The sequence below is a fragment of the Dasypus novemcinctus genome, chromosome 3, assembly GCF_030445035.2.
Source record: "Dasypus novemcinctus isolate mDasNov1 chromosome 3, mDasNov1.1.hap2, whole genome shotgun sequence".
Lineage (NCBI taxonomy): Eukaryota > Metazoa > Chordata > Mammalia > Cingulata > Dasypodidae > Dasypus > Dasypus novemcinctus.
The window spans coordinates 142235723-142260801 of NC_080675.1; the positions used below are offsets into that span (position 1 = coordinate 142235723).

The 25079-nt window shown below is 39.1% G+C and overlaps 1 protein-coding gene across 10 annotated transcripts in view; it reads left to right on the forward strand.

Annotated features, from left to right (window-relative positions):
• The window catches only part of MAP2K5 (mitogen-activated protein kinase kinase 5), a 300226-nt gene that overhangs the window by 90269 nt on the left and 184878 nt on the right, over positions 1–25079 (forward strand). For all 10 annotated transcript variants that reach the window (XR_011648445.1, XR_009185129.2, XM_058294389.2 and 7 more), the window contains exons 10-11: positions 19515–19583; positions 19681–19762. Coding sequence is in view for 8 of the 10 variants with exons in the window: in XM_058294389.2 (XP_058150372.1) it covers positions 19515–19583; positions 19681–19762 (151 nt within the window). In the remaining 2 variants the exon portion in view is untranslated. The remainder of the gene's footprint in view (positions 1–19514; positions 19584–19680; positions 19763–25079) is intronic.

A 25079-nucleotide genomic window follows, 5' to 3' on the forward strand; every position in this document is an offset into this window, starting at 1 on the left:
ATTAGGTCTTTTTCTTCTAAAGATTTATTTATTTATTTCCCCCTTCCCCTTCCCTACCCTGCTGTTTTTGCTGTCTGTGTCTATTTGCTGTGTGATCCACTGTATCTCTTTCTTTTTGTCTTCTCTTTTTCACTTTTTCTGCTCTAGGATTCATCAGGATTTGATTCTGGGCACCTCTGATGTGGAGAGAAGTTCCCTGCCAGCTGCGCCACCTCAGTTCCTGGTTTCTACTGTGCTTCACCTTGACTCTCCCCTTCGTCTCTCTTTTTGTGTCATCATCTTGCTGTGTGACTCACTTGCACAGGCACTGGCTCACCGCATGGGCATCGGCTTGTTGCACAGGCATGCTTTTTCTTTTTCACCAGAAGGCCCCAGGGATGGAACCCAGGTCCTCCCATGTGGCAGGCGGAAGCTTATCACTTGAGCCAACATCTGCTTTCCTCTTCTTTTTTAATATAGGCATTTATGGCTATGAATTTCCCTCTCAGTACAGCATTTGCTGCATCCCATAGGTTTTAATACATTGTGTTGTCATTTTCATTTGTTTCAAGGTAGTTACTAATTTCTTTTGCGATTTCCTCCATGACCCATTGTTTGTCTAAGAGTGTGTTTTTTAACTTCTCATTTGTGCCTATTCTGATTCTCTGCCCCTTATTGATTTCCACCTTCTTTCCTGCAATTTCCAGTCAGAGAAATTACTTTTTATAATTTAAATCTTTCCAAATTCATTGAGAGTTGTTCTGTGACCTAGCATCATCCTGGAGAATGATCCATGTGCACTTGAGAAGAATATATATCCTGCTTTATTGGGGTGTAATATTTTATATATCTACATATACAGATCCTCTTCTGTATTATTCAGTTCTTGTTTTCTTTATTGATTCTCTGTTGAGATGTTCTAGCTAATGGTGATAATGGTGTCTTAAAGTCCCACAGTATAATTGTAGAGGTATCTATTTCTCTTCTTAGTTTTTCCAATGTTTGCCTCATGTGTTTTGAGATTCCCTGGTTAGGTACATAAATGTTTATGAATGTTCTTTCTTCTTGGTAGATTATCCTTTTTATTAATATATAGTGGCCTTCTTTGTCTCACAATAGTTTTGCATTTAAAGTCGCTTTGTCCAATATTAGTATAGCTACTCCTGCCCTTTTTTGGTTATTAATTGCATGTAAAATTGTTTTCCAACCATTCACTATCACCCTCCTTGCGTTCCTGGGTCTAAGGTAGGTTTCTTGTAGACAGCATATAGATGGGTCGTATTTCCTTATCCATTCTGCCATCTGTGTCTCTTGACTGGAGAGTTTAATCCATTAACATTCAATGTTACTACTGTCAGGGAGTTACTTACATTAGCCATTCTTTTTTTAAGATTTATTTTATTTATTTATTTATTTCTCTCTCCCCCCATCCCCCCATCCACAGTTGTCTACTCTTTGTGTCCATTCGCTGTGTGTTCTTCTGTGACCACTTATATCCTTATCAGTGGCACTGGGAATCTGTGTTTCTTTATTTGTTGTGTCAGCTCTCTGTGTGTGCAGTGCCATTCTTGGGCAGGCTGCACTTTCTTTTGCGCTGGGCGGCTCTCCTTACGGGGCACACTCCTTGTGCGTTGGGCTCCCCTATGTGGGGGACACCCCTGCGTGGTGCGGCACTCCTTGCACGCGTCAGCACTGCGCATGGGCCAGCTCCACACGGGTGAAGGAGGCCCGGAGTTTGAACTGCAGACCTCCCATGTGGTAGGCAGACGCCCTAACCACTGGGCCAAGTCCACTTCCCAGCCATATATACTTTTTATTTCTCTTTTTATCTTTTTAGTTGTTCTTACATTCTCCTCTAACTCTCCTGTTTTTTCCTTTTGACCTGCAGAACTCCCTTTAATATTTCTTGAAGGGCAGGTTTCTTATTGACAAACACTCTTAGTTTCTGTTTATCTGTGAATATTTTGAATTCTCCCTCATTTTTGAATGCCAGCTTTGCTGGATAGAGAATTCTTGGCTGGAGGTTTTCTCTTTTAGCATCTTAAGTAAGTCATTCCACTGCCTTCTTACCTCCCTGGTGTCAGATGAGAAATCAGCACTTAATCTTATCCCTCATATGCGATTGATCTCTTTTCTCTTACTGCTTTCGGTATTCTTGCTTTGTCTTGAGTATTGGACAGTTTGATAAGTATATGTCTTGTGGTTGGCCTGTTAAGATTTATACTGATTGGGGTGTGTTGTGCTTTCTGGACATGTACATCCATGTCCCTCAAAAGAATTGGGAATTTTTCAGCCTTTATTTCTTCCAGTACTCCTTCTGTTCCCCCTTTCTTCTGTTCCCCCTTTCTTTCTCTTCTACCTCTGAGATGCCTATAATGTGTATGTTTGTACATTTCCTATTGTCATTCAAATCCCTAAGTACCTGCTGAATTTTTTCTCTTTTTATCCATCTGTTCTACTGTGTCTGATCAGCTCTGCTGCCTTCTACATTGCTGATTCTTTTATCAGCCTATTCAAATCTTTTTATGTACTTTTATAATTTCTTCAGTATATTCTCCCAGTGTCTTCTTAATATCCTTAATCTCTTTCTTCACTTCATCAAGTTGATTCATGATATTTGTTTGGGCATTTCTGATTAGTTGTTCCATGTTCTGCATCCCCTCCTGTTTTTTAGTTTGTTCATTGGACTGGGCCATGTCTTCTTAGTATGGCTTGAAATTTTTGTTTGTGTCTAGGCGTCTGTTTATCATGATGGGTTTAGTCAGTTGATGAGCTTCTCTTTCTACCCTAGGATTTTATTTTGTTGTTGTTTTATTGTGTGTGTTAAAGGTTTCACTTGGACACTTCCTTCATCTTATTCTTTTTCCTTACTGTTGTCTATGTTCTGGTTTTCCTTTGGCTTCTTTATTTTTTCTGTACCCTCCTAGATGACTCAGAGCACCTTCCCATTCTATATATATCCAAAGCAGCTCCTTCCAATAGGTCTCTGCCTCTCTCTGCTCCTTTGTTGTGAGAGGGTCAAACTCTGCCTATGTACCTCGGTGCCGTTTTCCCAGAACTCTACTTTTCCCCATCATTTAAAATCTCTTGGATTTCCTTAATGGACTCTGTCTTGAATTGCATATCTGACTGAACCATTCCTTCGAGTGGGAACGCCTTCCCTAGTCCTCACCCTACAGAACCCCACCTAACACTGGGGTGTTAAGCCTACCTTACTTCCCACCTTCCCAAAAATTGGTCAGGCCCTCTGTAGACTTTTATTTTATTTTATTTTTTTAAGATGTATTTTATTTCTCCCCATCCCCACCGCCCCATTGTTTGCTCTCTTGTGTCCATTTGCTGTGAATTCTTCTGTGTCTGCTAGCATTTTCAGCGGCTCCGATAATCTGTCTCTTTTTTTGTTGCATCATCTTGCTGTGTCAGCTGTCCATTTTTGTGGGACATTTATTACAGATTATTAGATAATATCATCAGACTATTACCACTAACTATGATCTATAGCGTACATTTATATATTTTCCCCATACCTCTCTATTATTAACGCATCTTTGGCATGGATGCAAAAATATTACAATATTGCTGTTAACTATAGTCCATAGGTTACATTAATTGTGTTTTTCCCATGCTTCTCCACATCCTTACCACCTTGCAATAGTGTTGTACATTTGTTCTAGTTTATAGGACATTCTTGTATTTGGATTATTAACCACAATTCTTATCTATCTCTGGGTTTGCTATGTTACTCAGTCCCTAGATTATTCTCTAGAAATATTATTTCTTTCAATTGACATTTACATCCCTAGAATACCCTTTTCAGCCACAATCCCATTTATAAACCAGCTGCATTAGTTCTATTCACTGTAGTGTATTACCATGAACTCTACATTTCAACACTTTTACAGTCAAGTTACTTAATACTTCTACATACATTAAGCATCAGTATACCTTCCCAGCCCTCCTCTCCTCTCCTAATATCCTTTACTTTAGGTTTTAACTCCCTATGTTTATTCTTCCTATTTAGTGCATATTGTGAGACTATACAATATTTTTCCTTTTGTGTCTGGCTTATTTCACCTAGCATAATGTCCTCAAGGTTCATCCATGTCATCATATGTGTCCCATTTCATTTCTTCTTACTGCAGCATAGTATTCCATTGTATGTGTATACTATTTCGTTTATCCATTCAGCAGTTGTTGGACACTTGGATTTTTCACTTTTGGCAATTGTGAATAGCCCCACTGTGAACATTGGTGTGCAAATGTCTGTTTGTATCACAGTTTTCAGTTCTTCTGGATATATTCCTAGTAGAGGAATTGCTGGATCAAATGGCAGATCTGTATTTAACTTCCTGAGGAACTGCCAAATTGTCTTCCAGATAGGCTGCACCATTTTACAATCGCACCAACAGTGGAGGAGTGTTCCTATTTCTCCATATCCTCTCCAGCACTTACTGTTTTCTGTATTTTTAGTAATGACTATTCTGTGCAGCAGAGATGATATCTCATTGTCATTTAGATTCCCATTTCCCTTATAACTAGTGATATGGAACATTTTTTTATGTGCTTTTGCCTGTTTGTATTTCCCCTTTGGAGAAATGTCTATTTAAGTCTTTTGCCCATTTTTTAATTGGATGACTTGCTCTTTTATTGTTGTGTTGTATGATCTCATTATATAGAATGGAAATCCAACTCTTATCGGATATGTGATGTAGCAGTTTGATATTATTTATGAACTCCAAAAGTATATTGGATTATATTTGTAAGCTGGTCTGTCCCTCTGGATATATTAGATTATATTGGATTCAGAGGTTTACTTGATTAAATAATGATTAAGGCATACATTGGGCCACGTCAGTAGGATGTTGTGTCTCCGCCCCCTTGGTGGAGATAAGGCAAAGGACCAAGTTGGGAATTTTTAAGCTGGAGCTGGAGAAGTGAACATACAGGAGAAGCACACAGGAATAGAGATGACTCCTTAGACACAGCAGAAGCCCCAGGGAGAGAGACAGAGCCTAATAGTCTATATCTGGCCTTTTGGAGAGAGCACACAGCTGAGCCCGGAGAGAAATGGAGCCCCAGGAAGAGAGGATCCCAAGAAGCCTGAACTCTTAGCAGACATCAGCAGCCATCTTGCCCTAACACATGGCAATAGCCTATGGTGACGGAAGTAACTTATGCTTTATGGCCTGGTAACTGTAAGCTTCTACCCCAAATAAATATCCTTTACCAAGGCCAACAGATTTCTGGTATTTTGCATCAGCACCCCTTTGGCTGACTAAAACATGTGATTTCCAAATATTTCCTCCCATTGAGTGGGCTGCCTTTTCACTTTCTTGACGGAGTCCTTTTAATCACAAAAGTGTTTAAGTTTGAGGAGGTCCCATTCATCCATGTTTTCTTCACTGCTCGTGCTTTTGGTTTAAGGTTTAAGAATCCACCACCTACCACCAGATCTTGAAGGTGTTTCCCTACATTTTCTTCTAGGAACTTTATGGTTGTTGATTTTATGGTTAGGTCTTTGATCCATTTTGAGTTAATTTTTGTATAAGGTGTGAGATAGGATTCTTCTTTCTTCCTTTTGGCTATGGATATCCAGTTCTCCCAGCACTATTTTTTGAAAAGACTGTTCAACTACAGGTGGGGTTTTGACAGCCTTGTCAAAAATCACTCACTTGAAGATGTGAGGTCTGTTTCTCAATCATTCGTTCTGTTCCATTGGTCTATGTGTCTGTCTTTATGCCAGTACCATGCTGTTTTCACCATGTAGCTAGGTAATATGATTTAAAGTCTGGAAGTGAGAGTCCTCCAGTTTTGCTTTTCCTTTTTAAGATGTTTCTGGCTATTTGGAACACCTTTACCCTTCCAAATAAATTTGTTAATTGGGTTTTCCATTTCTTTAAAAAATGCTGGTGGTTGTATATTTTATCATAACTTTTAAAATTGTACAGGACAAGGTGTAAAGTATAATGTAAACTGTAGTCCTTGGTTAGGAGCAGTGCTTCGTGTGGGTTCATCAATTGTAACAAATGTATCACACTAATGAAGGATGTTGTTAATATGGGAAAGTGTGGGAGAGGGAGGTAGTGGGGCATGTGGGGATCCCTTATATTATTTATGTAACATTTATGTAATCTAAAGCTTCTTTAAAAAAACATCAAATTTTAAAAAATGCTGGTAGAATTTTTATCAGGATTGCATTGAATCTGTATATCAATTCACATAGAATTAACATCTTAATGATATTTAGTCTTCCAATCTATGAGCATGGAATGTTCTTCCATTTATTTAGGTCTTTTAAAAATTTCTTTTAGCATGCATTGCAGTTTTCTGAATACAAGTGCTTTATGTCCTTGGTTAAGTTTATTCCTAAATATTTGATTCTTTTAGTAGCTTTTGTAAAAGGAATTTTTCCCCTGACTTCCTCCTCAGAGTGCACATTACTAGTGTATAGAAACAACACTGGTTTTTGCATATTAATCTTGAATCTGAAGTGGGTTTCTTGATCAGAAGCAATGCTATGTGGAATATCCTGATGGTGGTAAATCATTTTGTAAGTCCTCATGGTAGTTTTGGCAGAAGCATTGTGTGCAGGGAAGACAAACCCACATCTGGAATATGTGTCTGTTCCAGTTAAAACAAATCTCTGCCCCTTATGTGATGGAGGTGTTCCAGTGTAATCAACTTGCCACCAAGTAGCAGACTGATCACTTTGGGGAATGGTTCCATATCAGGGGCTGAGTATGGGTCTCTGCTGTTGGCAGATTGGGCACTCAGCAGTGGCAGTAGCCAGGTTGGGCATGATGAGGGGAAGTCCATGTTGCTGAGCCCATGTGTAACCTCCATCTCTACCTCTGTGACCACTTTGTTAATGAGCCCATTGGGCAATGACAGACCTGGCTGAGGAAAGTGTCTGACTGGTATCCACAAAATAGGTCTTATCTACTTGATCATTAAAATCTTCCTCTGCTGAAGTCACTTCTGGTGAGCATTCATGTGGGACACAAGTATTTTCATGTATTTTGCCCACTCAGAAATGTCTATTCACATACCTCTTCACCAAACCTCTTTGTCACCAGTTTTCTATCATGTTCCTTCCATATCCCTGACCATCCAGACAAACCACTGGCAACAGCCCATGAGTTAGTGTACAAATGCACCTCTAACCAGTTCTCCTTCCCAGCAAAATGAACAACCAGGTGCACTGCTCTAAGTTCTGCCCAGTGGGAAGATTTCCCCTCACCACTGTCTTTCAGGTATGCCCCAGAAAGGGGGCTGCATCACTGCAGCTGTCCACTTTTGGGTGGTACCTGCATATCATGCAGAGCCATCTGTAAACCAGGCCCTTGTTTTCTCTTCCTCAGTCAACTGATTATAAGGAACTCCCCAAGTGACCATAGCTGTGGGCTGGAAAAGGGAAAGTAATGTGGCAGGAGTGAGGACCATGGACATTTGGGCCACTTCCTCATGTAACTTACTTGTGCCTTCAGTACCCGTTCAAGCCCTGTCTCATATATACCACTTCCATTTTTTGATGGGTGATGCTGTGCACGCCCAACTCATGAGAGGCAATTCAGGTCTCATGGTAACTTGGTGGCCCATGGTTAAGCATTCGATCTCTACTAAGGTTCAGTAGCAGGCCAAAAGCCATTTCTCAAAAGGAGAGTAGTTATCTTCAGAGGATGGCAAGGCTTTACTTCAAAATCCTAAGGATCTGCATTGTGATTCTCCTATAGGGGCCTGCCAAAGGCTCCAGATGGCATCTCTAATTGCCATGGACACTTCCAGCATCAGTGGATCTGCTAGATCATATGGCCCAAGTGGCATTGCAGCTTGCTTTTATTCCAGTCACCAGTCAAAACTAGCAGCTTTTCTGGACACTTGGTAAATGGGCTGGAGTAGCACACCCAAATGAGGAATATATTTTCTCCAAAATCCAAAGAGGCCAGCTGATGTTGTGCCTTTTTTTTAGTAGTAGTAGTAGGAGGAGCCAGATGCAACAGCTTATCCTTCACTTTAGAAGATATATATCTCCACATGCCCCATACCACTGGACACATAGAAATTTCACTAAGGTGGAAGACCCCTATATTTTTCTTGGATGTATCACCTGTTAGATTCTGACAGGCAAATGCCGTGCCAGTAGGTCAAGAGTAGTTGCTATTTCTTGCTCACTAGGTCCAATCAACATTATATCATCGATATAATGGAGCAGTGTGGTGTCTTGTGGGAGGGAGAGACAATCAAGATCCCTGTGGACATTATGACAGGGCTGGAGAGTTGATATATCCTGAGGTAGCACAGCAAAGGTAAATTGCTGTCCTTGCAAGCTAAAAGCAAACTTTCCAGTGGTCCATACAACAATTGAGAAAAAAGCATCTGCCTGATCAATAGCTGTATAGCAGGTACCAAGGGATGTGTTGATTTGCTCAAGCAGTAATACCACATGTGTAACAACAGCATCTGTAGTCACCACTGGTTAAGTTTACAATCCACTGTCATCCTCCAAGATCCATCTATTTTCTGCATAGGCTGCTTAATAGGAGAGTTGAATGGGGATGTAGGAAGAATCATCACCCCTGCAGCCCCTCCTGGAATCTAGTATTGCTTTTGATTTACTATTTTGCTAGGTAGGGGCAGTTCTAGTAGCTTCCAATTTGCCTTTCCTACCATAATAACCCTCACTCCACTAGTGTGGGAATTCTGTCAGTTGCTGAGTATGTCTTTTCCAATCATGCATTCCTGAACTGTGAAAATAACCATAGAATGGGTCCGGGGACCCACTGGACCCACTGTGAGACAGACCTGAGTGAAAATTCCATTGATCACCTGACCTCCATAAACCCCTACTCTGTCTGTTGGATCACAGTAATGTCATGGGTCTCCTTAAATTAATGTCACTTTTTAGCCAATGTCTCATAATCCCTGAAATATCTAACCATTTCCTTTTCCTCAGTGCACAGGTACCCTAAAAGGCTGTAAGTATTTTGGGGGGAGGCTGGGAGGAAGATTAACAGTATAAATTTTTGGCAGTGTAACAGGGTCCTTCCTTAAGAAGACTTGGCCTTTCCCTCATTCAGTGGACTCTGGGTCTGTAAATTGTCTCAACTCTGGGAATTGATTAAGGGGCCAGGAACTCTGTTTCTGTAATTCCAGTTAGACTTTTGTTGACCTTGAACTCTTCTGCTTATACAGATCAAGTAGGAATTTAGTAGACTGCCTGTGTTAATCAGCTAAATGGTTACTGCTGCAAAGTACCAGAAATCTGTTGGCTTTTATAAAGGGTATTTATTGTGGATAAAAGTTTACAGTTACAAGGCCCTAAAGGGTCCAGCTCAAGGTTACTTCCTTACCAAACTGTTTGTTGCCATGTGTTGAAGCAAGATGGTGAGCATTGTATGAGAGGGTTCAGCCTTCCTCTTCCCTCTTAAGGCTCTGTGCTTCGAGCTTCTTCTGATCTCAGCTGTAGCCTGGCATAGGGCTCATCTCTCTTCCTGGGCTCGTTTCTTTCTGGGCTCAGCTGCTCTAGTCTCTTCACAAGGCCAGCTGTAAACTATCAGGTGAATGGTTCATCTCTCTTCCCTGGACCTCTGCCGTGTCTGTGGAGCTGTTTCTCTTCCTTTGTGTATCTACTTCTGTGTGTCTCCTTGGTTGTCTGATTATATAGCCCACAAAGGGGGTGGGGACTGTTATACTCTACTGACTCAATCAAATCAAAGGGTCAAATCAAAGCCCTAATCTTAACATAATTTAATCAAAGACATTTCAGCTGACTGTAATACAATCAAAGGATATCATGCCCAGAGGATGAGACCAGTTTACAAACATAATCAATATTTCTTTTTGGAATTCATAAATTTTATCAAACTGCCACACTGCCCATCGGTTTTATTTCTAGGTACCCTGTGGTCTATTAGCCTATGCCATAGGTCTCTGAGACTCAGCCTGTTTCGATTGCTGCTCTAAGTCTGTTCATCATGGTAGCCATGCCTACCTTGTCTTTGGCAATTAAGTGCTTTCACTTCGTTTCTGCCTACCTGGGATCCAATCATCCCTGTAGTATTTAAGGATCCCAGTTCAGTGACAGAAGGGAACTATCTGACCTACAGAGAAAAGCAACTACAGATCTTTTTGGCAAAGATGGAGTTAGTCTCACAAATTTATTCCTCAGAGCCATGGTAAAAGTTGTGTCCTCTGGACATTGCTGGGCTGGGTGAGTAGGACTTACATGATGCATCCACTTCAACACAAGCCTTTGGATCCCAATATCTGCAGTATACCAGAGCAGTTCTGGCATTTTGACCTTAGGTAATATCAGCCATCTTTTGGTCCATGTTCAAGCCAGCCACCCTAACAAACTGTTAGAGCCCTTTTTCACCCATTAAGCTACAACACTGAATCCAGAATCTCTGTTTAGAGGACCCATATCAATAAATACAGCCTGATCCAACTTTATATCCCTTCCAGCATTATCCCGCACTCTTAATATCCATTCCCACATATATTCCCCTGATTTCTGTCTATATAAATTTGAAAATTCATGCAGTTCTTTTGAGTAAAGCATAGATCCTCATTGGTCACACTTTGTCCCTTACCTTTGGGGTTTGTTGTGACTTTAATCTAATTACAGGTCTGGAAGAAAAGAGGGATGATGCATGTGGATAACAAGAAGCATTAGAACTTTCTTGTGAGCCAGGTACCTCAGGGCATTCTGTTGCAGTTTCATCTGGTGAGACAGGATTAACCTCTTCAGGTGGAGCAGACTGGAAGTCAGCTGGCTGTTTCTTCAGGGCAGACCAGATGTCTGAAGATGTTTCCTCAGGGCAGACTGGAGGTGGGGAAGTTGTTTCCTCAGGGCAGGGTGGAGGTTAGGAACATGTTTCTTCCAGGCAGACCATTATGGATTTATCTGGCAAAGACTCAGCAGAATTTAGGGTTTCAATTTCCCCACTGCCATCTTTATCAATCCATATGTCTTCATTCCATTTTTTTAGGTTCCCATTCCTTTCCAATCAGTGCCTTCACTTTAACAGCTGATACTTTGCAAGGATGAGATTTTTATTTTTTTTTATTTTTTTTATTGACTTTGTAATAATATTACATTAAAAATATATGTGAGGTCCCATTCAACCCCACCCCCCCACCCCACCTCTCCCCCCCCCAGCAACAAGGATGAGATTTTAACTTCTGTTGTAACTCTGCTACTTACACAATGAGACTCTGGGTCTGGTTTTCAGAGATATCAAGTGTGCAGAAAACAAGATTTTCTTACAGGGCACACAGAAACTTTCACATCATTCATGGAATGGTTAAGTTACAAATTTGAAGTCTTCAACTCATCCCTTTCTTTTCTAACTGTGCCTTGTAATTAGGAACAACCAGCCAACATCTTTGTGCTTTTTAACTCCATAAAACTCTGTTAAGGTGTCAAAAACACTCTCACCCAGAGCCTTGCCTCTTGTAAACATGGAAGGAATTGTATCCAGTGATGATATTTACATATATATTTCCAGCTCATGGCATGGACTATCAGTGGCCTCTTGTTTATTGGAAACATAGTTATTAGTGCCTTTGAATCTAATCAGAATAGAGAGCCAATTGCAAAAACCCAGAATCAATTCAGAAATCTCATTTTTAACATTCTCTTTCTCAGGAACCACTCCTGGTACCAAGTTGTATTAGTTAGGATTCTCTAGGCAAACAGTGCAGACAGGAGATATCTGTAAATATTATGAGAATTTATAAAATTGTCTTATACAACCGTGAGGATACATGAGCCCAAATTCCATAAGGCACACTGCAAGCCAGGAACTCCCATGGAAGTCCTTGATGAATTCCCCAGGAGATGCTGGCTGTCTCAAATAAAGCCAGAAATTCTCTCTCCTGACTGCTGAAATCACTGCTGCTTTTAAGGCCTTCAACTGATTGGATGAGACATCTCTCATTGCTGGAGGGAATCTCCTCAGTTGATTGTAGGTGTAATCAGCCAGAGATACAATCAACTCACTGGTGATTTAAGTCATTATGTCCTCACAGTAACAGTGAAGACAGTGTTTGCTTGACCAAATGACTGGTGTGAACCTACACATCACATTTGTGCATTGGATTTGTTAAGATTCTCCAATCTATGGGTTTATAGTTTTCATCAAATTTACAAAAAGTTTAGGCTTCTCCAAAATATTTTTTCTGCTTCCTGCTTCTTTAGGAAGTTCAGTTTTATGTATATTAGGTCAGTTGACGAGCTCAGTGATCCTCTGTTCTTTTTTTTTTTAATTCTTTTTTTTCCCTCTGTGTGTTTCCATTCAGATAGTTTCTACTGCTCTGTATTCAAATTCACTAGTCCTTTTTTCTGCATTGTCTGATCTGCTCTTAATTCCATCCAGTGTTTTTTTTCACTTCAGACATTGTACTTCTCATTTTTAAAAGTATGACTTGGATCTTTTTTATTTATATCTTACATGTCTTTACTTACTATGTTCAGTTTTTCTACTACCTTCTTTAATATATGGAATTTAATTATGATAACTCTACTAAATGCCTTTTTTTTTTTTTTACTAATTCTATCATATGTATCATTTCTGGGTCAGTTTTGATTGGTTGCTTTTTGTCTCCATTTAGGTTGTGTTTTCCTGCTTTTTTTTTTCAAAACTCGAAGTGTTTTTGTTTGTTTGTTTGTTTTGCTTTAGGGACTGGGGATTGAACCCCGGATCTCATATGTGGGAAGCCAGTACTCAACCACTGAGCCATGTAGGCTCTCAAAGTAGGTTTTTTTGTTTGTTTGCTTGTTTCTAGAAGGCACCGGGGACCAAACCCTGGACCTCCCATGTGGAAAGCAGGCACTCAATAGCTTGAGCCACATCTGCTCTCATAACTTAAAGTTTTTTAATTGGACCGTTGCCTGCAAAATTTAATTGGATGCCAGTCATTGTAAATTTTACCTTCATGGGTATTAGGTATTTTTTGCATTCCTATAAATATTCTTGAGCCGTGTTCTGAGATCCTTTTTAGTGACTTGCAAACAGTTTGATCTTTTCAAGACTTGCTTACTTTTAAGCTTTCTTAGAGGGACCAGCCCATTGATTAGTCTAGAACTCATTTTCCCCACTATTGAGGCAATTATTTTCAAAGTACTTTATCTAGTACTCTAAAATTACAAGATTTTCCACCCTGGTTGGTGGGAAGGGGAATTCTTCATGTTCAGTGTGAGCTCCAGCGATTGTTTCCTCTGGGCCTGTTCTTGATGGTTCCTTCCCTGTGTTGATCATTACTCTGCTGAAGACTCCTGGACCCCCTCTGCAGATCTGTGGCGCTCTCTCCCTTTGATCCTTTGTCTACACAATTCTAGTTCCTTGGTCTCCTCAGATTCCAGTTGAATCTCCTCAATTTAGGAAGCTGGAGGGTTGAGCTCTACTTGGACTACCCTCCCTAGTCTGGAAGGGAAACTTTCCAGGCAGTAAGCTGGGGCAGTCATAGAGCTCATCCCATTGGTTTATCATCTCTTAGGATCACTGTTCCATTCTGAGTCATGTCCAATGCCCAGAACCCTGTTGATATTTCTGGTGTTGTGTCCCGTTCCCACCCCACCCCCCCCCACCCCCCAGTATCCCTTCCTCTCTTGTCACCCCTCTGATCCAGAAGCTTATTTTTGTCCCTTGTCAGATGTGTTGGTCAGCTTTTGAAGTATTCTTTCAGTAAATAGGAGCTACTACTTACTGATCATTTATACTGTCCTAAGCTCTTCACACACATTTTCCTCATCTAATCCTGTTAACTTTTTTGCAGTAGTTATCATTTTAATCACGATTTTACAGGTGGAGAAGTTGAGGCACAGGGAAGTTAAATATCTTGCCCAAGGTCCCAAAGCAAATAAGTAGTGGAGCCAGGAATTGAACCAGGCAACCTCACTTCCAACTCCCTTCTTTTAACCTCTCTCCTATATTGCTGCTCACTACCCTCAGATTTGGCTTCTAAAGCATAGTCTGGTCATATCTCTTTCCATCTCAATGGTTTTCATTGGCTCCACATTACTTCCCAAATAAACTAAAAACTTTATAGAATGGAACTCATTCTTTTTTTCAGTTGAACTCATTTGCCTTATCTGAATCCAGGTACTTTCTCACTGCAACACTTAGCTTCATTTATCTCTCTAATTAGAATACCTTCAGCCATGTCTCTGCCTATCAAAATCCTTAATATTCTTCAAGGGTCAGCTCAAAATGCTCCTCCTCCATTGAACTTACCTGGGTAAATCCTGTCACAATATTGTTTCCCTCTCTCTTTTTCTCTTTTTTTCACACTCACACTATCTTACCCTGTGTCTTAGGTTGCCAAAGTGCTACCAATGCAAAGTACTAGAAATAGGTTGGCTTTTATAATGGGTAAAAGCTTTCAGTTCTGAAGCTGTGAAACGTCCAAATCAAAACACCTTCAGAGATGCTTTCTCACCAAGTCAGATATTGGTGATCCTGGGGTCTTGCCATATGGCAGATCAAGATGGTGACCAATCTCTGCTGAGGTCCTTGTCTTCCCCTCGGGGCTTACTATCTCATGGAGCCCAGTTGTGGGTGACCAGGTATAAGGCTTGTCTCTTTCTGGGCCTCTCTCAGTATCAGCTACTCTGCTTTCTTTCTAAGTTCAGCTGTGGGCTATCAGGCATATGGCTCATCTTTTCAGCTTTGAGCTTTTCCATGAGCCTAGCCTCTTAGGGGGCTTCCTCACAAGGCTGGGTCAAAATGGCGGCTTCCTTTTTCTGTGTCTCTCAGTTTATTTAAAGTGCCAGTAAGAGGGCAAAGACCCAACATGAGTCACACCTCACTGATGTAATCCAATCAGAAGGGCTCCACACCCCACAGGAATGGATTAGTTCAAGAACATTATTATTTTTTGTTTTGGGGATTCATAAAAGAACTTCAAACTGTCTTACTCTGTCATTTGAATATCTCTAGAATTCTGTGTGTCTCTTACCATATGCTGCCTTTTATTTCATTATTAGTATACATGTTCATCTATTGAAACCTTTTTGTAAGTGTGGGGAACGTATTATCCTCTTGTTTTACTCATTGATTTGTACATATTCTTATATATAGGGCCTAATACAGAGCACTAAATATTACGACTTGACTAGATACTCAACATATAATTTGTTGAATGAATGCATAAATTTTTTGTCTTTCATTTATTCTTTATGTCATTCATTCATCTTTTGAAGTAACATCTTGAAAGCAAGTTCAGCTCATATACAAAATATCCCATAGTGTTCTTTGTATGGACCATTGATCTCACCCAGAATATTTCTTAGCCTTTTTTATATTAAAGGGTGAAATGAAAGGTTAAGAGTTAGAAGCACATTACGTCTTTTCCTGACCCTCCCCTGACTTTTGTGTGACTTCAAGCATGTCACTTGAACCTCCCTGTGACCTCAGCTGTGAAACCAGGCTGCCTGGTGTCACAGCGGGATTGTGAAGAGCAGCAAATCACAGTTCTTGTCCAAACAGAATCACCTGCAGGGTTTGATGCCTGTATAGAATGATGAGTGAAATTTAATTTTCCAAGTCAAGTGACCAGTTGGAACCACACTTTCAATGTCTGTTGGAACAATTAGATGAGAGTCCTCAAAAAGCTTTACTTTCCTCTTTCCTACTCAAAATATTTCTAATTTTTATATTTCTAAATGTCCTTTTAAAAAAAATGAAGCACCTTGTAATCGTTTTCTCTTTGGATTTCAAAGGTGGAAAAATATGTTCATTTAAGATATTGTTTAAAAAGCAAATTGAATTTGGGGGAGAATAAAGTACCTTGAATTTTATACCACTGAATTTAGAAAAAAAATTTGCCTCAAAAAGAGCATTTTGAAAATGATGCCAATCACATTGTAAAGATAATTATTTATAATGACTATATGTAACTCATATAAAGTATTTCTAACTACTTTTTATTTTGGGGTGGTGGTGATATAGGTAGGCAAGACAATTGCAAATAAGTAGAACAGAAACAAATAATACTGTTAGCCATCTTGCAAATAGAACCATTTTATGCTATTAATGTATTCTATAAAATCTTTCGAATAGAAATGCTTGGAGGATTTAATAGATTTCTCAGTATTGTTATTTTTTAATTGGGAAAAAGTCCATCTAACAGGAAAATTCTTAGCTGTATATAGCATGTGCTGATTATCATTCTTTGACTGCTTTGGGTTTCTACTCCCTTTAAACTAGCATTTAAATGGACCATTTGATTAATCATTTGTATACTGACTGTAATCCTCCCAAATTTCCTTTCTGAGTTGTACATACTGTAAAAGACAATTATGTCGCCGCAGATTAAATAAGTGAATTAAAACAGAATAGCGGCTTAATTTGACCTGTGATTTTGCTCCCTTTCCCTTTAGTGGAGCGTATGCCACTCTAGCAAATAAATGAAGTCATCCATGACAGCTTGTGATGAATTGCCGTATTTATACTGTATATTTTAATAGCCTCACACTAATTTAAATTGAGCACAGAGTAAATTATAATTCAGTCACTTGACTGCTTATATTTAACTTGACAACTCATCCTTATTTGTCCTGGAGGTGTAGTGGAGAACAGTGGAAATGCACTCAGGTATTTCAGTTTTTCACTTAACCCTTTCTCCATGAAATGCTTCATACTCAAGTTCTCTCCAGGTTGAACAATTTAGTTCTTCCTAAGGAGGAAAAAAAATAATGAAGACTCATTAGTCTGTAAGTTTCCTTTTTCTTTTTAATTTCCTTAAAAAGAAATTTATTATTTGCCATACTTTTCTCTGTTGCCTTCAAATAAAGAATTGGACTTGCTTATTTTCAGCAGTTTTAAAGCTCACTCGCAAGAATGCCCAGGGGAAGGAGAATTAACCTTCCATCTATATTGCCAAGTCCCCTAGAAAACAGAAGAGCATTTCAGCAGAATTATTTTAAGGTAGATTATGTTTTCCCTCTCAAGTTCTCAGAAATACCTTTATTCACTTTTCCTCCATTATGGAGTTTCACTCTGAACAATAGCAAATACTAAAAACAATCAAGACCTGTTTGAGTATAGTGGTTTGACTCTACAATACAATATTATCTGCTACATTTTAGGTCAACATAGCACTGTTTATATATTTTGGTGTTTATGTCTTTGGTTTTAAATTCAGTTGTGAAAAATCAAGTAATCCATTTCCTTCCCAACATCTTCTTTGAAGGATTATGATAGAAGGGAGCACTTTAGTAAAATTCTGTACCGCTTAATGGGTATTGATGTGAATAAGATCTTGGGGGTTCTGGGGGTGGGGAGGTGGGGGGTAGAAAATGCACAACACTCAGTCTTCCCATGAGGAGGTCACAAGCACTCTGTTCTCTCGAGGCTTCTGTCTTTTGGAGAGGAGACGTGAATGCTAAGACCAGAATGTGATAAGGAGAGGTACAAAGAGGCAGAGCTAGAGATGAATTCTGATGGAGGGCTCTGGGGTAGGCTTTGTTTAAAAGAGCTGGTGACATTCAACTGTGTCCTAAAAAACAGAAATTTTTTTTATAATCAGTGATTGTGGAGTAGAAAGACAAAGCATACCCCACATGGTGTATGTGAAACAGTAAAAGTTATCTAATTTCACATGAGCATTGGGTTTATAGTAGGAAGTAGTGGGAGAGTTAGAAAAACAAGTTGGAGCTAGATTGTGGAAGAATTCTAGAATTTAAACTTTATTCTAGATGTGGAAACCCAATTAAGGTTCTTGGTCAGTAGAATGATATATTCATAACTGGGAGTTTTGGGTTATTCCGAGGAGTTGGCTAGCCACGTATAATAATGTTATTTCTAAATAGTAACCTGGAGATGCAATATATATTAGCAGTCATACTAAGCAGTGAATAAATGACATTTTGCAATGTTAAATAAATGATTCTCAACCTTACTGTGGATGAAAGTCATCTAGGGAACTTTAAGAAAATGCTAAGATGTGGGACCAACGCCAGAGATTCTGATTCTGTTGTTCTGGGGTCAGGCTTTTACGTCGAGATTTTTTTTAAGTGCCCAGGTAATTTTAATGTGAAGCCAGGCTTAAAAACCTCTGCTTTTAGATAAATAATACCTGTATTCCTTTTATCATAGATTTTTCAGGTGAAAGATTCCCTGTGTTTGACGTAGTAGTGTGAATAGTTGTAATATTTTATGGTAGAGAGTTGAAACAATGCTAGATAAATTTATTTTATTGCTAAGTTTTACACATAAACAAAAATGTTAGTGAATATTGGTGGTAAGTGGAGAAATGTTTAAATTTTTCTCTGCAGTTTTATATTACATTTACAATTTAGTTTAGTGAAAGCCTTTGTAAATAATTTTAAACTCTTGATAGAAACTGGCTATGCCATTTTTCTCCCTCACCTTCTCCTCCCCCAAATGTCAGTACTATAAAATGTGTGATTGAGAAGTATCCCATTCTTTCTTTGCTCTATCAGCTATTTGAAATGAATAATTTTAGGGTTATTTTTCTCCAGTATAATTGTATTTATTCAGATATAGCATAAAATGTAATTCAGTGTTGGGTGGTGTATAATTACACTGTCATCGTACTCCTGAATGTTAAGTTTTTAATGTAGAAATGTTAGAGTCAGAAATGTCTGCTACAAACCTTAAAAATTGTCTTCCAACTTTTAAAATTCTCATCACTGTCTTTTTAAAATAAAAACAGGTGTCCTTGAATTGACCTCACTGAAGTGCTAGGTAAAATTTTGAACACTTGATAGTTGTCTTTCTCAAAGAATAAGTTTCTGAAATAAACTAGAATTTACTCTAAGTTTATAAATAAAGCATTTTACTTCCTTCATTATGCGTCTGATACATAGCTTAAGAAAAAGCAAATTGTCAGAATGTGCTAGAAAGCACACAGGTCGGGGAGTCAGGGGAGAGGCTCTACCATCAAAAGGCTGCGTGGCTCCTCTAAACCTTAGATTCCTCCTCTAAAAAAGAGGAGTTCAGTTAAATGATTTTTGAGGTTTTTACTTCAAATTCTAACATTTTATAACAATATTAGTGAGGAATATATTACATAATTGAAAGATATAAAAAATCATATATTTTAAAAACTGTTTTCTAATGTCTCTTATAACTAAAAACCCCACTTTAAATGTTATTTTTTCTCATCTTTCTCCCTGCTTATCATAAGCTGGTGTCTAAATCACAAGACAGTTCTCTTTTAATTGTTTGAGGGTCATTCCTATCTTCCTTTTCTGAAAATAATCAGTGTGGCCAAAATAGGGTGTATAAATTAAGGATGTTAAAACTTAACTGACTTTTAAAGCCATTAATGCTGACCTCTGAGACCTGGCTCTTTCCTTGGCCCCATCAATCACTTCTATACTACCTCCGCCAATACAAAGGGTTAGACAGATGTGAATACAGTTTATATTGCTGAGATTATGGTGATGGGGAGGAGAAAGAGGGATGAATAGAGGAAAGACTTCAGTTTTTGTTTCATAGTGAGTATAGCTATATTAAATTTGAAGGAGAATAAATGTTTGAATATTTATGCCTTTCTATATTTAGGTCATACTACTAGATATTACACTGGAACTTCAGAAGCAAATTATGTCTGAATTGGAAATTCTTTATAAGGTAATTTTTTCTTGGAAAAATTTATTTCTACTTGCAAACTATGTTTATATTATTGGCTTCCAGGTTTTTAAATCTTTTTGTCTTATTTTTATTACAGTGTGATTCTTCATATATCATAGGATTTTATGGTGCATTTTTTGTAGAAAACAGGATTTCGATATGTACAGAATTCATGGATGGTGAGTTTTCCATTTTCCAGCTTTTTAAAATTGATTTTTGGAGTAGAGTGCTTTAAAACCTGGTTTTCCACTAGATGTCAAGTAGAATTGAAAATAAGTAAAATATACTAATAATTACCTCTTTTATACTCAATAACCATCTTAGTTTTAGGAGTTACTGATGTTAAATATTTGTAGCTGAGCTATAATTTCAAGAATGTAGTTTCATTTTACTTTTATTGAAAATTTAAATAGAACAGATTAAATGCTAGTCTAATCAGTTGTTTGATATTTGATTCTTCTGTACAATCTGTCTTCACTTGCAAAACAGATGTTCTGTTCTTTTAATGTTTCAATAGTAAAAACAGATTTTCTTTTAAAGAAATCTATTAACCCAATGTCCTGTGTCTTTTAGAGTGAAATCAGTTCTTAATTGCAAGATAAGAAATCGTTTTTCAACACAGCTGTTTAGCAAAGATGTGTTTAGTTTTCTTTGGACTTTATCCCTTTCATTTCATCTGTATTTCTTGTTGCTGTCTATTTGTGGTTCTTTCTTGAGCTGAATGTTGTGGCAAAATGCAGATTTCATTTTTGAAAGACAGTTTTCCTGCATATAGAATTCTTGGTTAGCAGAGTTTTGCTTTAGCCCTTTAAATATGTCATCCCACTGCCCTCTTGCCTTTATGGTTTCTGATGCAATATTGGCATTTAATCTTATTGAGGCTCCCTTGTGTGTGACATGTTGCTTCTCTCTTGGAGCTTTCAGAGTTGTCTCTTTATCTTTGACATGCAATAGTTGGATTATTATATGCTATGGTGTGGGTCTATTTGGGTTTATCCTGTTTGGAGTTCATTGAGCATCTTGGATGTATATGTTCATGTTTTTATTAAATTTGAGAAGGTTTTAGCTACTCTTTCCTTGAATATTCTCTCTTCTTTCTCTTTTTCTTATCCTGCTGGGTCTCCCACAATATATATATTGGTATGCCTGATGGTGTCCCACAGGGTCCTCAGACTCTTCACTTTTCTTCATTCTTTTTTCTTTCTCCTCCTCAGACTAAATGATGTCAGTGATCTTCAGGTTTTCTAATTCTTTCTCTGCCAACTCCAATATGCTGTTAAACCCAACTAGGGAATTTCTAATTTCTTTACTGTGGTCTTCAGCTCTGTTTGGTTCCTTTTCATAATGTCTATCTCTCTATATTTTTTTTTAAAGATTTATTTATTTATTTCTCTCCCCTTCTGTCCCCCTGCCCCACGTTGTGTGTTCTCTGTCTCTATTTGCTGTGTCTTCTTTGTCCACTTCTGTTGTTGTCAGCAGCATGGGAATCTGTGTTTCTTTTTGTTGCATCATCTTGTTGCGTCAGCTCTCCATGTGTGCGGCGCCATTCCTGGGCAGGCTGCACTTTCTTTCGCTCTGGGTGGCTCTCCTTACAGGGCGCACTCCTTGGGTGCGCGTGGGGCTCCCCTACGCGGGGGACACCCCTGCGTGGCAGGACACTCCTTGTGCACATCAGCACTGTGCATGGTCCACCTCCACACGGGTCAAGGAGGCCTGGGGTTTGAACCATAGACCTCCTATGTGGTAGACAGATGCCCTAACCACTGGGCCAAGTTCACCGCCTCTATTTCTCTATTGTTATTCTCTTTGTATTCATCTATTGCCTTCCTAATTTGTTTCGTTGTTTGTCCATGTTTTCCTCTTTGAACATATTTAGGGTAATTTTTAAAAAGTCTTTGTCTGAGGGAATCACAAGGAAACAAAAATGCAAAAACTGAACCTCAGGGAAAATGAGGGAGTTCTGTGCCTTCTAGCATCTTGTACAGCAAATCCTGACTCGTGACTTTTTACCCCCAAAATATCTGTCTTAAGTAGCCATTGAATCTCCCACTATCAAAATAAGTTACTCTCATTTATTCCAGATAATCTCATTTACTCTCAAGTGTTTATGCAAATTGTATAAGGTTTCTTATGCCCCAGTCCGAGTAGACAAGAGGTAACTCTCCACCCTAAACTTGAGATATTTATTTATGCAAGAAAATCTCACAGGAGGTCTCTGTTCGAGTCCTTTCTGGCCCCTGTGGCAACCATGAGGCCCTGAGCAGGCAGGAGAGGAGTGGGTACTGCTGGCAGCTAGAGGTATGGGCCAGAGACTGCCTAGCTTGTCGACAGCATCAGGGGCCAGTTGTGTGCAATTTCAGCCCTTGGTTTACAGAGGTTGCTTGGGGCTGGTGGGCCCCTCGGAAGTGTGCCACAGAAGGGCCTCTTGGGGCACTGCACCTAGATGGGGGGCTCCTGTTCCTCTTTCACAGCTGTGAGGGCCATGTACGCAGATGCCTGGGTCCCTGCCATGTGCTTTTGTCTCCAGGGCATCGTGACTGCACCATGGAAAGTATCAGTTTTGTTACGTAAGATGCAGGGTGCTGTTTTCAGTGTTGTTTCTCCAGATTTGAGTTATTTCAGTCATTCCTTCAAGGGAAACTAAATGATTTGGTTGGAGCAAAGTTCTAAGTGTCTGCCCATGCTTCATGTGACTGTGCTGTGAGATCAGAGGACCCCATCTGAGCCCCATCGGACTCCTGCCCCCTGCTGCCATGTTTGCCTCATTTGCTTTTGAGTTTCTAGGCCCCTGAGGGAAATAACCTTTCCAGAGTGTGTCTGTCTACTGGGGGCAAAGTCTACCCAGTCCCAGCACTGTGCGTGCTGGCCAACAAGGCCAGGCTTCCATCTGCCCAGCTTTGCCCTACACGTCAGAAAGAGCTGACCCTGCTGCAGCAACTGCTCCAAAAGGTTGGACCCCATTCCCCATTTCTGCCTGTCCAGGCCTGAGGGCCCACCCCATGAGGCCATGCCTGGAGCTCGGGGGCCACCCACACCCTGCTTTCCCATTACCATGGCTGCAGTTTCGTTTATTTTCAGAAAAAGGGAGAAGAGATTTCTAGCCTGTAGGCTTTTGACTCTCTCTTTGAATAGAGCCCATCATCTAAGTAACATCATTCAGCTTCATCACTTGTTATTTCTAGGCAGAAAGGAGTTTTTGTTATGTTTTGTTTTGTCTTGTTTTGTTTTGTCTTGTTTTGTTTTTAAGAGGTACTCGAAATTGAACTCAGGACCTTGTACATGGGAAGGAGGCACTTAAGCAGGACCTTGAACGTGGGAGCTACATCTGCTCCCCAATGAGAGTTGGTTTGTTCATTTGTTTGTTTGTTTATTTTGTTTTTAGGAGGTACTGGGGATCAAACCCAAGACCTCATATATGGGAAGCAGTCACTCAACCACTTGAGCTACATCCACTCCCAGAGGGGAGATTTTTAACGAAGGGAAAAACAATAGCAATGCCATACTATGGAGCAGCAAACTCATGCCCGTCCTGCCCCGCTTTTGTACGCAAGTAGCCGATGTACAAACAACCGTGTGTAAATTCTTCCGTTTGCATTACACTGTGTATTATATGTGTATATATGCTGGTTCTTTTTCTGGAAACTCTTTTCTTACCTGGTATGTGTCTTGTTTTCTGAGTTGTTTTTTTTTCTTTCCCTGAGGTTGCTCATTGTTTTTGCTCGTTGTCTGCTCGTTGTTTGCTTGTTTTTTGCTCATTGTCTGTTTTTTATTTAGGAAGAACCAGCAACCAAACCCAGGACCCCTCTCCCCGCCCCGTGTGGGCAGGCAGGTGCTCAACCGCTTGAGCCATGCCCACACCCTGCTCATTTTGTTTTTACTCACTGTCTGCACATTGTTTGCTCATTGTCTGCTTGTTTTTGCTCAATGTCTGCTTGTTGTCTGCTTGTTGTTTGGCTTCTTTAGGAGGCACTGGGAACTGAACCTGGGATCTCCCATGTGGGAGGTGGGCACTCAAGTCCTTGAGCCATATCTGCTCCCACTCTGAGATTTTTTGTTTGTTTGTTTTAAAGATTTACCTAACCACAGGGCCAAATCCACTTCTCATGTCTTGTACTTCTTTAATCATTTTCTGACTAGACATCCTATCTATTATTGAGAGTAGTGTGTTAAAGTCTCCTATTAATGTAGAATCGCCAGTTTCTCCCTTCAAATCTGTCAGTATTTGCTTCATATATTTTGGGGCTCTGCTCTTAGGTGCATATATATTTACAATTGTTACATCTCCCTGTGGAATTGTCCCCCTCGTCAGTATGTATTGACCATGTTGGTCCCTCATAAGTGTTTTTTATTTAATGTTTATTTTATCCAATATTAATATAGCTATCCCAGCTTTCTTTTGGTTATTTCTCACATGATATATTTTTTTCCAGCCTTTCACCCTCAACTTACTTGTACCTTTCACTTTAATGTATGTCTCTTGCAGACAGCATGTAGTTGGTTCATGTTTTTTTATCCATTCTGTAGTCTCTGAGTTTGACTGGAGAGTTTAATCCATTTATATTTAAGATCAACACTGATAATACAGGATTTTCATCTGCCATTTGCTATTTAGCCTTTATAAATCTTATGCCTTTTTTGTCCCTCACTTTTGTTAAAGCCTACTTTTATGTTTATTTGCTTTTTTGTGTTTCTTCTTATTTGGTGCCTTCTCATTTCTGCCTGAATATACTTTTCATTTCTTTTTCTTGTGGTTACCTTGAGTTGAAAATTTAATATCCTAAATATAGACCAGTTATATTTGGTTTGCTACCAACTTAACTTAAAATGCCTGCACATATACATTTCATATACCTCTCTGTCCCCCTACCAATTTTTTTGGTACTTCTTACCACTTGTACTTTGGTATGTTGTATGTCTAGAATCCTAGATTTATCATTTTTTTATGCATTTGCATTTTAGCACCTATAGAAAGTAAGAAGTGGAGTTATATACCTAACAATACAATACAATAATACTGTCATTTATAATTACCTAAAAGGTTACCTTTAGCGAAGGTCTTTATTTCTTTTTTTTAAATTTTATTTATTTATTTTTTTAAAGATACTTAGATTATACAAATGTCACATAGAAAGTGTAGGGAGTTCCCATATGCCCCATTCCCCACACCTCCCACATTTTCCCACATTAAGAACGTCCTTCATTAGTGAGGTATATTCATTGCAGTTGATGAACACATTTTTGAACATTGCTGCTAAGCATAGATTAAAGTTTACATTGTAGTTTACACTCTCTTCCACACAATTCTGTAGGTTATGATAAGATTTATAATGGCCTGTATCTGTCATCTTTATTTCTTTATGTTGCTGTGAACTACTGTCTAGGGTCCTTTTATTTAAAGGGAATCTTAAGAACTCCCTTTACCATTGCTTATAAGACAGGTCTAGTGGTGATAAACTCCCTCAGCTTTTGTTTATCTGAGAAATCTTAATCTCTCCT